At 36.1% G+C, this 18,553-nt stretch overlaps 1 protein-coding gene across 1 annotated transcript; it reads right to left on the bottom strand.

Moving 5' to 3' along the window:
• Positions 1-4: 4 nt before the first annotated feature.
• Positions 5-14,397, bottom strand: foxn1 (forkhead box N1). The gene is made up of 10 exons (XM_060888939.1): positions 14,238-14,397; positions 11,680-11,758; positions 8,697-8,825; positions 7,766-8,101; positions 6,559-6,666; positions 5,674-5,801; positions 4,532-4,628; positions 3,044-3,251; positions 2,074-2,514; positions 5-1,163 (listed from the first exon to the last, which is right to left on the bottom strand). The coding sequence occupies exons 3-10, from the start codon at positions 8,802-8,804 to the stop codon at positions 877-879; spliced, it is 1,713 nt and encodes a 570-aa protein (XP_060744922.1). The 5' UTR covers positions 8,805-8,825; positions 11,680-11,758; positions 14,238-14,397; the 3' UTR covers positions 5-876.
• Positions 14,398-18,553: the final 4,156 nt, after the last annotated feature.

Below are 18,553 nucleotides of genomic sequence, written 5' to 3'. Positions count from 1 at the left end.
CTCCACACCACTGAGAAATGATCATTTACCAAGAAGATTAAGGAAGAGTACAAAGACTGAATTTCAATTTACTTTTCACCCTTTTAGTAGAACATAAATTTCCCCATTGCTCTGGTTAATAGCTCTTGCAAAATCGACAGTGATTTTGTATTAAAAACACTGAACCATTTCCTCCTAAAGGCATCTACTCTCATAAAACACATGAGAACCCACAGTTTATTCTGCTGTTGTTGACATGCACACTGTTGGTACATGCTGTGCTGCTGCCAGTGTGTGGTAGCTCTGCAATATTAATGGAGCTCTCTACTGCCACCCTGTGCAAAAAAACGGTACTGGAATAAACTCTAAATCCAGGAGATAAAATGTTATCAACACTGCTGTAAAAATCAGCATGTCTAACGCGAAAGCAATCTAAGGAGCGAATGACTGACAGGAGAGATGGGGATAAAAATATTTTTTTTGATGAATGGCTTATTTCATGTAGACTGGTTTAGCGGTTCAGCAGAAATTTCTGCTGTCAGACGAGATGAAACCCGTCCCAGCCGACAAATGTGGTGCAAAATATTTTTTAGTAATGTAACTTGATAACCAGTCCTAAGGTTATGCAAAAACATAACTAATATCTTTCACTTGTGTCAACTACAACTAATCATAAATTAAAAAGCATCTTCAGTGACACTCTGGATAAGCTTTATTTCACACAGCATTTAGTTAATGCACTGCCTTATCAAACTGGTATCTAACTAATAAGCAAAACATTTTTCAAAAAGAAAGCAAAACTAAAAGAAAGGTTTTGGGTCCAACTGTTTTTCAGCATACAATTTCACTGATTATTATGTTTAGTGTAGAACAGGTTTTGTCATGTAAAACAGCACTTCAGAGCAGAGCAATTGGAGGATTTGTCATGGAGGAATGGAGACCTGACATGCTGTCTGTGCCGGTGAAGTCGCTTGAACACAGTCCAGTGATGTAGATGTCAGAAACACTCGCCTGCAGTGCTGCTGCTGATCCAGATGTGTTCACCTCCTCACTCCGTGAACCATAGCCCTTCCCACAATCACTGACATGATCAGGGCTGAGCTGCTCAGATGTGATGGACATGTCCATGAGAGTCAGAGTGTCTGAAGCCAAACTGTCATTCCTAAGCTCCTCCCAGAGACAACCTGCAGAGAGTAATATGACATGTCAGATTGTATATTAACAAACTTGAATAAATCCCTTATCCAGAGCAACTTAAATTTATACAAGTGAACAGTTAGAATTTAAAGGACTTGCTCAAGGGCCCAGCAGTGGCAGCTTAGCAGTATTTTACTTCAAACTCACAACCTTCTGATCAGAGGTCTAACACCTTAACCACTGACCTACCATATTCCTGATGTTCTACCCCTATTACTAACATCTCTCTGGTACTATTCTTTAGATAGTTAAAGGTTTATACCACCTTTTTTATTCTAGATTTAATCAAGACTGTTCTCAGTACACATGGAATCATCTAATATAGACACTTAAGTGGTCAACATTAGTAATATCTGTCAGTAACGTAAGTTTTCCCAATGGCAAATTAATAAAATTACTAAATAATTATTATATAATATAATATGACAGTTCCCATAACTAAAACTAACTAAACAATAACAACTGTATGCGGTTGGCATTTAATATATAATCTATTTTACACACTATACAGACTAATCCCTAATTTCTGTTACAAGCTCAAATTCAGTTCATTTGGATTATACAGATACAATCTATGACATGTTCCATTTATTACAGGCTGGATGTTGAGCCTTTATAAAGTGGACCATCCATCCAAGTATTACAAATATTTATGTTCTATATTTGTGTTCTAATGTGTTTTTTCTATAATCAATATATTTTGATTTATTGACACAGACAGGAGCTGGAGGTCAGGATCAGACCCTGGAACTGCTTCATTATGCCGACGTAATAACTTTTTGGTGGTATCGATATGGAATATACTGCCATACCCATAGAGAAACATTCAAATGAAAACATTTTCCCTCCAAGAATGGCTTAAAGGGTATGTTTTGTCTAGTTGAATATCTGACTTACTACCATGGAGTTGCAGGTCTGTTAAGCTTGGATTTAGCATGTCTATGTCGTTACTCAGGTCCCCCTCCATGAGGAGCTCCTGCATGCTTCCCAAAGCACTGTGGCTGGCCTGTTGTGCAGCACTGTAGCTCGGTGGTGTGTGTGCAGGTAAAGGTGAGTCCAGGCTGCCAGTCCTAGGTGGCAACTGTGTGCTGGGCTGCTGGGGGATGGAGGGGTAAAATGAGAAGCCTGGGGGACAAGAGGGTAGGTATGGGACCTGCTGGGAGACAGTTTGTGATGGTAAACTATAATAACTGTAGTAGGGTCTTCCTTGGTGAGTCTTGGTGGTGTATGGAGGAGGCAGGCTGACTTTGTGGAACTGATTGTGTGTGTGGTTGTTGAGTTGGGCAGAGATGGATCTGGGCTTCTCTTGTCTATCACCCAGAAGATGATCCAGTAACTCTGTAAGATTGACAGAGGAGATGGATTTGGAATGTGTACAAAAGTTATTTAACTTTTCTGAATAATTTTATCCAAACAGACATCACTTGCGTGAAAGTGCACGTGTGTATGGAATGCAATTAATCGTAACATGATAAGTGGCATTTTATTTGCAAGACTATAAAACATTGCATGTACATAAATACACGGGATTGTATTAAATTATTAGAAACATAGAATTATTCTGAAACTGCTGGTTTGATGGGATTTTCACGCAGAACAGCAGAAGACCCCATCACGTTTACTTCCTGTCAGCTCATAACATGAATCTGAGGCAACAATGAGTACATATTCTCTATCATTGGACATTATCTAGTGTTTTTCCAGGCTTTAGCTGTCCCATTACAGTGATCCTACACCCACTGTATTGGTGTTCCTTATAAAGTGTCAAGCATATTTTCTTTCAAAGGAAAAGTAAAAAAAAAAAAAGTAACCCTGTTATTAATAATAACCAGTGTTGTTTACCTTTTATTAGCTTAGCTGTGCTCACCTGGTCTGGCCATGCTCCTTCGCACTGTCACAGGATCCTTCCTCCTCCACTTCTGGAGCTCTTCTTGCATCTTCTCCACTTTGGCTGGGTTGAGAGCCCACAGGCAGCCTTTCCGTGACGAGTTCCCCTTCTTGTTCTCAACTTTCTCAAAGCACTTGTTCAAGGATAGGTTGTGACGAATGGAGTTCTTCCAGCCATCAGGTGCTGTCTGATCAAACAAAAATGAAATTTAAGACGGAGAAGAATATTGTCTCTCTACATGCAGGACATGCAATTATGTAAAGGTACAAACCCTTTAAATGGCTCAAGTCTTTGGAAAAGTAGTGTCTGTAAAGTGCTTGCAAACTTTAAGATGTTTAATTCTAAGAAAAGTCATGGTTTGACATATTGGTGTAAAAGTAACTGTTCATCATTTTTATGTTTACGCAAACAATTTTCACTTTCTTTTATAACGACCCAAACTGCAATGGTTTCAGGGCAGATTTAATTTGACAACCAAAAGACATCTTGAGATAATACATAAGGAATTTAACCTCTGCATCAATTTAACTTATGCCTGCAGACTATTTGTGACTGATGATTGGCAGCTCCTAGGAAAAATACTGAAATGTGTCATCATGAAGCATGTCAACTATTTAGTAAAGATGCACAGAACATAAATATAATCTAATATAATACTGTGCTATAAAGAAGACTACTTAATAAAGTGTAAATATTGACATCACAGAAAAATGTGCCTTACACACAGAAGAGTAATATTATGTCATTCACAGACTAAGTCAAAATTAAAATAAACATACTATGACTTCTACAAAGCCACCCATTGTCTTGAAAGGTATTTCATCTTTCTGCCTCAAACTTGAGGTAACCTGTATGATGTGTATATGCCTCAGCTGCTCCTTACTGTAAAGTCAGAGTCTGCTCAGGATCTGAACTTGTGTTTCACACGCAGGGCAAACAAAACAGTGTCATGCTAATCTCTTCATTAGATAAGGCTGTTAGAAGCCAAACCCAGTCAGCAGGTGAGGGCATAGAAATCAAGCTATAACGGGTATAGCCCAAGGCAGCTCCAGCTCAGAGCTCCACTTGTGTTTGAGATTCTCCATCATTTGATGCAACCACTCTACCAGCTGTCCCTCCCCCCACCCCCACCAGAGGGAACCATTCTTTCTGGTATTTTCTTCCTTTTTCCAAATGTGTTTTTGCCTATCGATATTGGATTGTCTGCTCTGGGTCACTAATAAACCCCACTCCTGGATTAGACACCACCTGCTTCTGCGAATCCCTCACAATTGATCATGACTGGGACTTTGCCAGGTTAATGTCCCCAGGAGGTTTTCCAGGTAGTAGTACCTAGTGTATCACTTTCAGAAAGAAATGTCTTTTTTTCCATGAATGCAAACGTGTGTCAGAATTGAAAATAAGTATGAGATCCTTCTGTAACATAATCATGGGACAGAGCAGTGTTGCAGGAGTTTGTGAAAGTACCTTGAAGTAGGGGAAGTGCTCTGTCATGAAACTGTAGATCTCACTCACAGGGAGGCTCCCAGTCCTGCTATTCCTCAGAGCCATGAAAATAAGAATGCTAAAATAAATTAGAAAAAAAATATTAATACTTTGGGGAATTAAGATGTAACATTTTCCATTTTACATTAGCATTCCTTTAATTAACATTCACTAATTATCTAACATGAACGACTTTAATTAACAACACCATAAGTAACAGGAACATGTAGTGATAAATAATAAGAATCTGATTATTCTAAATATTCAAATACAAATCTTAAAATTAAATCTACAATAAATTATTTCACAAGTTAGCTAGCAAAATTCAACACCAAGGATGAAACAAGTCTCAGTATTTACACACAGAGACCAAATTTCTAAATTTTGTAATTCATTTTCGCCATGGATTGAATAAACATGTTAACATTAAAAGAAGTGTCTATTAGTCTATTTGTAACCCTACTTTTATACTTTGTTAACAGAATAAATATTAAGTTTAGTTTAAGTGACCCCCAACCAAGATAATAATAATAATAATAATAATAATAATAATTCATTTACTGAATCTGTTTGCATACAGTATTTTCTGGACATGATATAAAAATAAGTGTTTATCATTTATTTAGGAAAATTATTGTTGACACTACAATTTTGAATTAAAAACATCTATAAGTTAATAGCTGGTAAATTTATAGATTCAGCTTGTATAATCAGCTTTTAGAGCCGTCCTTTAGGTGGAATTGCAATTGACTCCACATAACCATATGTAGTAGTAAACAAGCTAAAATGTATAATGCAAAAATGTGCATGTATCTACAAATACTGTACAAGTAATTCATTTGCAAAATTTTGTAAAGTAAATTCAGAAATTGTAGACTTAAAAATAAAATTAAATTACATTTCTTTGCTACAGACAGCTTGAAGGAATTACTATGGGTGTCTCTGAAAAGAAACTAAATTGATGATCTTCTGATCTTTAAAAGTCTGCACTATATGAAAATATAAAAGCTCAGATGTCTTAAACAACGTACAGAGTTCATCACACACCTGCATGCCTCAGGGAGTGATTTGTTGAGGGCAGGTGTGTTACTTCAGCACAGGATGAAGAAGGCTTGTGTGCTTACCTATAGGAGTAGATAGGTTTGGGGTATTGTGGCTGGACTGAACCATCTCGACTGGTTTGTGGGGAGAGGCTTTGGTAAGAATAGCGAGAGCTGATTTCTATTCCTCCCGATGAATATTCGTCAGGAAACTGTAGAAAATGCATTCAAATAAATGCCATTTATGGTTGCACTTAATGGCAGCATGACAGTTTTATAAACTGTGAGCTGCACAAGTATAATAAAAGATGCATTCAGGTCTTGTAGTACATTGCAATTTTAAAATCTATGGCTGAATCACAAAAAGGTTTGCCTAGCTTTTCTACAAAACCGCACATACTTTTCCTTAGATACTGTACACATGTTCAGATGCCTCAAAGGCAGAGGTGACTCAATGGTTAAGGCTCTGGTTTGGCAAAAGGATGAGGATTCAAGCCTGAGCTTTGCTAAGTTGCCACTGTTAGGTCCTAGAGCAAATCCCTTAACCTTCTCTGCTCCAGGGGAGCTCCATCATGCATCAGACCCTGTTCTGTGACCCTGGCTTCCCAACAATCTAGGATAAGTAAAGAAAAGAATTCCACTATGCTGTAGAGTACTGTATATGTGACAATTAAAGGCTTCTGCTGTCCTGTACTTTTTTTCTTTCATTTTCTGTCATTAAGATTATGTAGGAGAACATCTTGCCAGTGTTTTGATTGCAAGTATGAAACACTTCCAAACTATCCTTTTGTTATCCTACGTTGCATTTCTTGTTGACACATGTACAGAGTTCAGCTGCAGGAATGATATTGATTTTTCAGGGTAAATAAAAATGCATAACTGGAACATATCTTTGCACATAAATGCATTTACCTGTACAAACCTATGCATATTGAGCCACACACGCATACACAAAAACACTCAGTTTACTTGTTGGTGCAGGGGGCTGAGGGTGCTGTATACACTGTGGGTAGATGAGGAGTAACTCGGTGGATCCCCAGGCTTGTTCTGTATCTGATCAGTGCTCTCCTCAGCTCCCTGCCCCCCCCCAAAAAAAAGCCCATAAGATCATTTAGAACATGCATACAAAGTAGTTCATTAATGTTAATATTGCCCTATAGAGAAGTTATCTGCAATCACATCTGCCTGTCTAACATTCCTCTACTCAAAGAAGTCTAGCCCCTGGCAATGCAACTGCGCTGGCAAAATTAGATTTCTCAAAGATCTGACAGGCTCATCATCTATCTACCTATGCCTTCTTAAAACCGCTACATTTGTCTTTTTTTTATTCAACTTAAACCTTGCCTACTTCAGGGTCATCACTATTAGTGGATTTCCTTTAGGGAGCTATTAGAATGTGTGCTGTGGTGACCCAATCCCGAATGAATGTTGGTTATTTCTAAAATGCAAAATATCACATCAACGTCTGACCTTGTTATTTTGATGAAAACAATTCTGTATTATAGTAGGATTGAATAACATTCAAATCAAATAAAAAAAAACTAAACAGTCTGGATTGATCTGGATGTCGGCTATGAGCTAGTAGTTCATTATATAAAGATGATAAGGTTAGAAGACCCACTTTGAGATCTTAAGTTTTGAACATTTCAGCTAGCATAACAGTACTAAAATCTACATTTATATATAATTAGAAAGTGGATTTTTGATCTGTGAATTTTTTTTATCTGTTCAGAATTATCAGGGGTTTTTTTGTTTGTTTGTTTTTTTTTTTTAACTCAGCTGATGCTTTAAATCTGCTATTTTCTGTCAACATGTACGTGGATGACTTGCTTGTAGGCAAAACCTTATAAAAACCATGTCCATCTGTGAGTTTTACACTATAAATAACACCACAGGAGAATAAATCATTCTCCAGTTTATGTAACTATTTTTTGACTAAAATGCTACATATAGTACATTAAACCATAAAATACTATATTTACAAATTGTCTTGAAATGACCGACTTTAACATTTTGCAACATATTCATTTTATATCAATGAAAATAAACTATTTTGCAACACACAAGTCCTGCCTACAGTTGTTTTTCATTCAGACTGAATAAGGATCATTCTCTATCCAAAATCATATTCATCTTCAAAAATCAAGAAAAAAAATCTATCTATTTAACTTCTTACCATAAACATCGAGGACTGTACAGTGGTGCTGAGTGAAGTCCAGCTATTCTGCTCTTGTACGTCTGCAATGTCAACATTAACTGGAGTGAGCCATTCAGGTAGTTTACTCTCCCTAAGGCAGCAGTACAGTGAAGATCCCGTGACTTGTCCATCACTGTACTGCCTCCCATAAGGGTGAAAGCGCTTGTCTTTGCCTGATTCGGACTCCAGATCCGCACAGCTCCCATCAACACTGTGCCTTCTGAAGCGCTCTGCAGCTCCACTCTTCAACCTGTAGATGATGCTGTCTCTCTGAGAGCTGGAGACAGAGGCTTGTGTGCTGCTGGATTTCAGACACTAGACATGGCACAGCAACATGAAAGTGTCATCTTTTTATCCACATATCACTTAATATCTGAGGCTTTTTTATCTTAATAATCAACAAGCACATCAGTGTACTTTTAGGACCACAATCAGTTCAATATAAAACTTTAAACGTCTTTAAAAAAAAAAACAGCTTCTATTTTTTTTTCTATTTCAAATTGGAAACATATTTTTCATCTTTCATATGAGCCAGAAATTTTACTCTGAAACACTGAGAGGGCATCACCTGCTGTCCTAATTTTACTTTAAAAGACAGTATAAAAATGCAAAGATATGTATGGCCTCTTTATCTGATAATGATTACATTAAAGCATTTGATGTGATATATGAGCTGTCACATATTAATATAGATGAAATAAACCTGGCAAGGTTAAATTCAGGCACTGTGCCTCCAGGGCACCTTGTCCTTAGATGGTGCCTTGTGTTGAGGTTCATGGCCTCCTTAAGCTACAGAGGCATAAAGCATGTGCATACACATGCATGCAGCTGCCTGGCAGCAGTAACCTCTTAGCATACAGGGAGCATCTTAAACAAATTCATTTTTTTACTTGGTTTAGAGAAATCAGACCTGTGACAGTGGCATTTGCAGGCTGGGCGATTCCAGCAGTGCAGCCTGAACGCTTTGTGGTGGGCTGCTGCTGACTGCAGGTGGAAAAGATACTGGATTTGTAGACATCTGTCCCCGATAAGAGCAACCCTACGAAGAATAAACCTAGAAATATTTATTGTTGCATTTGTGCAGATCAATTCAAAATTCACAATACTGTAGCCATTTAATGTATGCATGAGAATGTCATAATTAACTACTATAGATGCTATAGATAACCTTCTTTGGTCCTATATTATTAACATGACCTTTCTTTGTCTGTCAAGTTCCATATCTACCTGCTGCCATTTGCATTAAATGAAAAAATGCCCACTGTTGTAACTTTTTTAAGGGGTTCCATGGGATCGAACTCCCGAGGCACACCTCTACTCCCAGGCTTACTACGTAACAACTATAAAGAAGATAGAAAAAACATTCTCTGTTGAAACATTTACATTACCATCATTAGTGGTGGTGTATTGTATTTAAATCAATTTTGTACACACTGTGTATGTGTATCCTCTCAGAAATAGTGCTGAGTTAGTCATGTGGCGTTAGTAACATTACTATTGACGACTGTAGTTGAGTTACTTAAGCAGGGTATCAATCTCTACCTTTAGTCTGTTACCATCTGTATAAAAAAGAAAAATAATGTAATTATTTATTTATATTAATCTTGAAAATGGCTTTTGCATTCACAGTGTATTGAACTGTGATAATAGTTTAAATACTAAGAACACAATATTGATTGCCACAAAAAATAGATGGTGATTTGAAGATTTGGTGATTTTGGTCTTTTGTGCAAAAGCAATTATAATGTATAAGCAATTATTTTAAAAAAACATTATGTTGGAAATCAATATTTAAAGATTATATACTTAAAGTCCTATAAAGTACATTAATATCAGATGCTTTTGAAATTTTGCTCAGATAACTTTCTTATGGGTTACAAAAAACTCCTAAATATTCAAGCAAGTGCATTTAACAATCCAGTCTCTTAAATAATGTTCACATACTACTAGGTTGCAGCACTTTATATACAATTAATATAATACACCAATACAAAAGGTTCTGAAAATACGTTGTATGTGAACCGATATGTATTATCATACATTATATGGCCAAAAACACATGACCATCACACCCATAAATTTTTTTTTTAAAAGTAGCTCCAAGACTCTGGAATTCCTTGGCTGTTCGGTTTAGGCAAGCAGAATCCCTTAGTGTCTTTAAATCCTCCCTTAAATCTTATTTCTTTAGGGTAGATTCTACTTGAAATTGATTTTTTTAACTTATTTGTTTTGGTAGTATGTTCTTATTTGGTGTGTTTTTATATCTTACTTATTTTAACGTATTATTTGTATAATTGTATGTTTTCTTTTTCTTCTGTGAAGCTACTTTTAAAGGCGCTATAGAAAATGTTATTATTAAAAGCTTATTATTATTATTATTATTATTATTATTATTATTATTATAAATCCTATACCAGATTTAGTCCCACTTTGCTGTTATAATAAGTTTTTTATATAGGATTTGTGTTCATTCAGCCACAAAAACATTAGTGGCATCAAGTACTGATGTGGAGCTTTTAACTTGGTGGCAACAGTTTGGAAAAGAACCACAAGTGGGTGTGATGGTTAGGTGTCTATTTACTTTTAGCCATATAGTGTAAGTGACCCAACCTTTGAGTGATGGCTTGTGGAAACACTATATGATCTACATGATTTGCATATCCAGGTTCAATGCAGTAACCTCACTCAATGCTCCTTCAATCAACAAGCTTTTTAACTTAATATTATTATATTATATTATATTATATTATATTATATTATATTATATTATATTATATTATATTATATTATATTATATTAGTATCTAATTCCTGAAAAATTTATAATACAGGAAATGAATATGCCTTCATTCACTAAAACAGAATAACAAATATCATGCACCAATAGCTTTAAAAAGCCTTTTAATTTTGTAATATTAAATGTATTAAATACAAAACCCAAACACTGCTTATATCATGACTAGAGATAAATACTGTACATTATGATAATTTTTGAACTTTGAGAAATAGACGGAAAAAAAAGAGTTACGCAATAATGCTGCAATTCTTGTGCCTAATGCATTAGAGTGTACCGCGATGAACTAAAAGGAAAGCTGGCTATGTCACTTACTTTCAGATAAATTATATTGAATACAGAAAGTGTTATTTCTTTTTCAAGCTTATGCAGAGAAAAAGATAGATGTGTCTTATCTAATTTAACTGCAGACTGCAGTCTCACCGTTTGGCTGAAAATGTAAGAGGATTTTTCATAAACTTGTTAAAGCCAAAAGGTTGCCTACTAGATGAAGTAGAAGAACATCACCACATGTCTATCAGCTGTGTTCCACGGTTCCAGTATTCACACCCACAGTCTTGTGACAAAATACATTTACTAAATTTCCTGCATTTACTTGAGTTGGGTAACATTCTATCAGTCAGTTGTTTAAAATGAGTTAGATCAGGGGTTCTCATGCCTTTTCACGTGTTCTCAACCATAACCCAAGTATTCAAATATTAGGCTCATAATTAATGTGTAAAATAACATAAAAATTCATTCATTAAATTAACTATTCAGTAAAGATTTTTGTTCCTGGATTTTAGCAGCAGAACACCACAGATTCTAGATGACATTGTAATTAAACTCATTTAATTCAAGTCACCAAAATTGGCTAATTATAAATATAATTATAATTTGAATAACTTTGTTCATCTTAATAATGCTCCACACCGCTTATATTTTTCTGCAATTGCATTGTCTCCGAGCTGGACATATTCAAATCTCTAGCTCTGTCAGCTGTTCTTCCCATTTTCATTGTTGTGTATCTTCTTTCTCAAGTAAACATCTTCACAGTGAAACTGTCTGACTGCAATTTTGCAATGAGGGAATATATATTTCTGATTTTAGACTTCTGATACCTGATACACAGAACAAGAAAGACACGTGTCCACAGGTGAGTTACTGGAAATGCTGTCTCCGGTCACTTACAGTAAGAGCCTGAGAGGGGAAAAGAGACTCATTAAAATAACCAACAAACCATGAAGCATTTGTCACAGAAAGGCAAATTTATCTGCAGAATGGAGGCAAAGTGAAAGAGAGATGGGCAAGTTGGACTTCATGCGGAACATAGTGACATTGTAACTGAGACTTGTAGAGGAAGTTGAGACGTCTTTATGCTTTATCTCTTTAGCTCTGTGACTTAGAAAGAAAGCAGTCTGGTGTGTAAAGAGGAAAAGGCTGAGCAGGCAGAATAGCTCACGTCCTGCTTGAGTTAAATGATATCTGATCCATTGTCTATAGGGTCACTTGCTTTAAATTTCTATTTTATTTTATACTTTTTTTAGTTTGAGTTTAATCTGTTTAATCTTTTATCTAACTATATTGTATGAATTCTTTCATTTTGAATCTTTAGAAAAATATCGTTAATATGTATTAAAGTTACTATTTTGAACTTGCTTAATATATGCAGTGTGTTGCAGACCCTATCATGTATCAGTGCACACAGTTGGACTTCAACCACAGTGCAAAGTAAATCTTAAAAGTATTTACCTCAGTGATCTCTTGCTTGTTTTATGCATGTCAATGCAACATCCAGTACAGTTTTGATTGACATTTTTAATGGACTGTGTTTTTCCCTTTACCGTGTCATTCATCATGTCAATAGCATTTATTTTTTTTGCCTTCTCTACACTTCGGCTGTTAGTGTTGCTTTTTGATGTGCAAATCACTGAGAGTGAATGTCATCAGCATCAGAGAAAATGTCTTTCTCTCTTCCTGCAGATCTGACTAGTCTGTGGTTCGTCTGTCAGTAAATAATAGTCAAATTACTCTTTCTTACATAATATTGGACGTGTCATAAAATGAAGTATGCTCTGCTGGTGGAAGTGATTTTTCTGGTAATTTTATTCTGCTGTTCCACTTAGACCTTAAATTGAACTATGCATAACATTATATGCATTATTTTACTGTAGCATACCAAACACTTGTAAAGCATTTCCAGCACAGAGGGATATCACACTTTTGTAACATACTACTTCATAAATCTATATGGCAGATAAGTAATCAACTCTTTAACATTTAATATGTCACAAATCATTCATTACTTGCGTGCATCATTTGGCTTCAGAGGTGTAATTTTGTAAACAGTTAAAAACAATAATTTTCAAAAAGAGGGAGTTAAATTGCATAATTTGACAGGTTAGTGTTGACTGATTTATGGTTTTATAGGGCAAAGAAAAAGAGGCCCTGGTTATTGCTGTTGTGCTGGCACGACCTACATGTGTGGAACATGTTTAGCGCTCTCCTTGCTATTAGATCCTGAGATTTCCATTTATGGTTACAGTCCATCACGTTAAAAAAATGACAAAATGATGCCAAACAAGTTGTTTACACTGTAACACAAAGACTTTCAACCTTAATGCATTTTATAATTGTCACCACAGCAATGCTGTAGGTGTCAAAGAACAGGATAGTGTTTGTCTATATATGTACAATATATACTATACTATATACTATACACAATAATATAATACAATACGATAGTGTGAAATGTACTTTAGTGAAAAGTTCATCTCTCTAATTATTCCTCAGTTAAATACTATAATTATTTGGTTTGACAGTGTGCAGTATGATGTTTAAAATCTCACAAGATTTTAATAATAATCAAATAATATTTTAGGACATTTATGTGAACGGTTATAGGAGTATATCTTATATTTAATTCATGGTGGCTCAGTGATTTGTCACGTTACTGGAATGCTACAGTCTCTTTTCTACACATGCATCTACTTGTATACACACACACACCTGTGACAAGTGCTCTTTTAAAATTACCAAAAAGAACCAGGATGTTGAAAAAAGATGATATGTTATCAAGAATTAAACCTCAGCTACTTAAACATTAAATAATAATCCACATATTAGAATCATAGTAATGCATTGGCATATGCTGCACAAATTTAACATTTGTATAAGAATTAATAGTAAGGGACATGAATGTACCACTGTCTATTATTAATGCAGGGTATGAATAAATTGTGGTTAAAGACTCATTTTGGGTGATTCTACTGTCCCGATGTCAAGTCTAGAAATTCATTCTACATCAGTGTTACACTAGCTGTACCTACCGGTGTGTTTGCCCTTCCTGTGCCCTTTTGTGTGACTCAGTTTCCCCATTTTGACTTAACATTTAAGAAAACTTGCAGGAAGCAGATAGAGAAAAAATATTCTATAAAATATTCTTCCTGACAAAAAAAAGTCCACAAAATAAACACTTAAACATATTCTGCAAGGACTGTTTCTGTCAATCTCTCATTATGGATGTTATTATATTATATATAATAACAACAACATCTAACAGACTGACCAATCATTATTTGTTGTTAAATGAACTATAAATATGAAATAATAAAAATTTTCATGATTATCATGACTTTATCGTGCATTTCAAAATCCACTCATCACTGATATCTCTTACCTTATATCAAGCAAATGCCCTCCTCAGATCTTGTTCCATTCAGACTTTCAAACACTTCATCCCATAATAAGCATGTCATTCATAAACACACCCAAAAACATAAACACCCCTTAAAGCAGCTTAGGAAGGGCTCTTGTCTTGTCCTTTCTTTCCCTCTTTTTGCTTAACTCTCTACTCTTAGTCACTGTGCTAAATGATGAAGTTTCAGCTGAAACAGTGTTAATAGATATCTCTCCCTCTGGCTCAGAGCCAAACTACAGGAGCCACACAGCCATAGGAGAGCGAGACCTGCTGCAACAGGTTTCCCAACATGCACGTACACACACACACACACACACACACACACACACACACACATATACACATTTTTCTGGATTTTTAAATATGACATTGGATAAAGCTTTAATCACAATTCCATTACTCTACCTATAAGGCCCTTTGCCCAAATGCAGCCTAAGGCGTTCACCTTGCTTAAACATTGTGATTGTAGCTGTTTTCGTCTGTCCTGCTTTTCTATCTACACACTTTCCTCTGCTTCATCTGAAGGTTTTTCTGCTTTCTCCATGGTGCATTTTGGCACAAGGTTTTTACCCAGGTGGAGACAAGTCTGAAAGGCATGTTGCTATACTGACATGACTGGTGCCAACATTGATACAAAGAATACTGTGTATAAAAAGCATGTCATGACTGCCAAATCACATACAATCCCTGATAATATTCAATATAAACATCTATATTTGAACGGACTTTAAAGACTCATATTTTACACTGATGCATTACCCATCACTAAGTGTGTTACTGTCAAGTAAACATCTAAAAAAAATAGAGTAGATCAACACAGATACAAAAATGTAACAAAAACCTTTCTCTGATTCTTAACAAGTGACCAGTAAAAACGTGGCACCAAGCTGTAATTGATCATTCCTTTTGAAGAGCTTCAGCTTGAAATAACATCTGCAGAATGCTGAAGGGGTACAGATTGTGGTAAATAGTTTGGCACATGATGTGGCATGATGTAGCCTGAGTACACAGCTGCCAGTCTTTACGTGCTCACCGATAAAGCTCATGAACTAGTGCAAAGCTCCCTTCATCATGTTGAACATTCCTGCTGTACACATCAACTGACAATTTTACAAACCGGTGGGTTTAATGGCAGCAAACAAAAAACTCTTCCATGTTTGAACCCCTGCCATTTGTTGTGTTTCCTCTGACTTCTAATCCTGAATAAATGTCAGTAGTGCAGAAAAGGAATACACAAATCAGCTCAAATTAGGAAAACCTCTGCAGTCAGGTTCAAAGATGTTTTATGGCTTTATGCATCATAAAACCATCATCATGACAACTGGATTTATGAACTTGGTAATTCACATTCAGCTCAAGGTGAAAGCAATAAAATTATGTATCTTCCAAGAGAAGTCCAAATAGCTGCCAGGGTGTGCAGCAAATCTCCTGCATGAATGAACGAAGTCACTCCCACAAGAGCGTCCATGCCCAAGACAGCTATTACGCATTCATTATGAAAAAAACAAATATTATCAGTAATTTTACATGAATGATCACTATTTTAAAGACACCCAGAGCTAATTATTCCATAAAGATCAAGAATATGGGCATAAAAAACAATATAATCAACATAATACAATTGCTATTATTAAACTTTAAATACAAAATAAGTTTATTAATTAATAAGTTTTAAATCTGACTCAATATATAAGAGCTAACTAGAGGTACAAATGACTCAGGGTCACATGAGTCATCCTGAGTTTGTCATCATAAACCTAAATATTTTTTAATATGTGTATTGTAATGTGGCAATGCAAAAAAAAGTTACACAAATAAAACTATACAAAGAACTGAATGGTGGTGGCACAGCATTTTTGCACCACAATTCTGGTAGCGTTTCTGCCGCACAGCTTCAGTGTTTTACTCCTGAACTCAGGTTTCTTTGTGTGTCCAGATTCTGTGCATGTTCTTCCTGTGTCTGTGTAAGCTTCATCTGAATTCTCAAGTTTCCTTCCTCTGCCAAAAATGCTACTAGGTGAATTAGCTATTGCTCATAGTTATAAATATGAGTGACCATAGTGTCCTGTCTCACACCTAGTGTTCCTGGACTCTGGAGTAACAGTGACATTTAAAAAAGTGTTTACTAAAGATGAATTGAATTGAATTGAATTGAATTGAATTGAATTGAATTGAATTGAATTGAATTGAATTGAATTGAATTGAATTGAATTGAATTGAATTGAATTGAATTGAATTGGAGGTTTGTATGTTCTCCCCTTGCTTTGGGGTTTTCTCACGGTACTCTGGTTTTGTCCATGAGGCCAAAGTCCTCCCCAATTTCTCCCTGTTCAATTCATTTTAATCCAGTGTGTCCCCTGCCTTGTGAGTGCTTCTGGGATAGTCTGCAATTTCCCAGTGACCCTGTGTAGGATAAGCGGTTCATAAAATGGATGGATGGATGGACGGATGAATAAAGTAACATACAGACCTTCATTTAAGATCCACTTCTTGGGATTTAAAGTGAAAATGAAATCATATTGTCTAATATTCTGTATTTTTCAATTTGTGCTAAATTTGTTGGTAAAGTTTTATTTTTAGTAAAGCTATGTGTAAATATTTCCAAGTATGTATATACTTGAGAAGAAAAAAAAAGAAAAGATAAGAAAGGAAAAATATTTCTTTTGTACAACCAACAAAAGTGAAGCACAGCCATAATAGAGTCCAGGAGCCACCAGTTTTAGGTCTATTGTTATTTGTGGTTCCCACTCTGTTCCTATAGCCACAAGAGTTGTTTGATTTTTAGAATCAATACAAATTAACTTATCTGAAATTTACTAACGTGCACAGATTTCTCATGCTGAAGATTATCCACAAGGTGGTGCTATTACCGTGTATCCAAAACCAACAGGTGAACCATCAGATAAAGTGTGTGTATATGTAAACTCCATACTGAAGACTTCAAGGTCCAGAAGAAACTCCATAACTGAAAAAATAGACATTACAAACACACTTGTAAACACAAATCAGTTCTACAGTGTTGTACATCGGTACAGTCAGAGAGAAAGTATTTAGACATTCATTCATTCATTCATCTTCTACCGCTTATCTGAACTACCTCGGGTCACAGGGAGCCTGTGCCTATCTCAGGCATCATCGGGCATCAAGGCAGGATACACCCTGGACGGAGTGCCAACCCATCTCAGGGCGCACACACACACACACACACACACACACACACACTACGGACAATTTTTCAGAGATGCCAATCAACCTACCATGCATGTCTTTGGACCGGAGGAGGAAACCGGAGTACCCGGAGGAAACCCCCGAGGCACGGGGAGAACATGCAAACTCCACACACACAAGGCGGAGGCGGGAATCGAACCCACAACCCTGGAGGTGTGAGGCGAACGTGCTAACCACTAAGCCACCGTGACCCCCCTGTAATTATACATTAACAAACATATTTTTGAGAATGAAGACTGATGTCTGATATCTCCTTCTTTTTTGTTTTGTGGTGCTGAGGAGCAATGTGTATCTTAGCCGACTCAATTCAATCCTGATCTTAAATTACTGTCTGTGTAGAATATTCCTGTCTCACCATGCCTGTGTGCTCTGAGTTTGTTGGTTTCCTCCCATCTCCCAAACAGATGGAAAGGTTAAACTAACTTGCCAGTAGTTGTGAAGGAGTGTATGTTGGCATGGTGCCTTACAATGGACTTAAATCTCCTCCAGGGTGTATTCCCACTTCGGCCCAGCATTCCAGGGATAGGTAGCAGATCCACTGACACCCTGACCAGGATAAAACATTCACTGAAAGAAATGGCGTAAATAAGTGAGTCCTTTTGACAGGATACTTAGATCTACATCTTATTCAAACAGGTTCAGTATTGAATATATTTGAAAGGGTTAGTGTGTAATTTTGTGCCCTCAGCTGCTGCAATGTGGTTGACACTGATTTGCCCCTTCTCATATGAAGAAACTATGAGGATTGCCTTCTGAGGATAAAAGAGGGGAAATCTGAGCAGCTGTTTCAGCTCAGGGTGGAGCTTTAAAATGAAGTAGTAAGAACTACTTACAATATTTTTGATTGCAAGTAATGTATATAAGTAATGATATAAACTGAGAGATAAGACAAAGGTGTCTTTTTGAAAGGAAGTGGAATAGATCAGACATTTTAGTGGTGTTACAGGAGCAGACAAGAGTTAATACACAGAACAGCAGATTATGGTTTGTTAAATCTGGACAAAATGTTCAAATACTAAAAACTTTAGCTTTAAACAGAATTACATTAAAGTTTTTATATGTGTATG

Source organism: Tachysurus vachellii, chromosome 15, assembly GCF_030014155.1.
Source record: "Tachysurus vachellii isolate PV-2020 chromosome 15, HZAU_Pvac_v1, whole genome shotgun sequence".
Classification (NCBI taxonomy): domain Eukaryota; kingdom Metazoa; phylum Chordata; class Actinopteri; order Siluriformes; family Bagridae; genus Tachysurus; species Tachysurus vachellii.
The sequence above is the reverse complement of the archived record's forward strand: the minus strand, read 5'-3'. Positions and strand labels throughout refer to the sequence as shown.

Excerpts from the sequence above, each read along its gene's own strand:
- foxn1 (XM_060888939.1), bottom strand. The coding sequence starts at position 8,804 with ATGTCTACAAATCCAGTATCTTTTCCACCTGCAGTCAGCAGCAGCCCA. Across the intron at positions 3,252-4,531 it reads AGCACTTCCCCTACTTCAAG|ACAGCACCTGATGGCTGGAA; the intron begins GTACTTTCACAA and ends TTGTTTGATCAG. Across the intron at positions 2,515-3,043 it reads AAGGAGCATGGCCAGACCAG|AGTTACTGGATCATCTTCTG; the intron begins GTGAGCACAGCT and ends TCAATCTTACAG.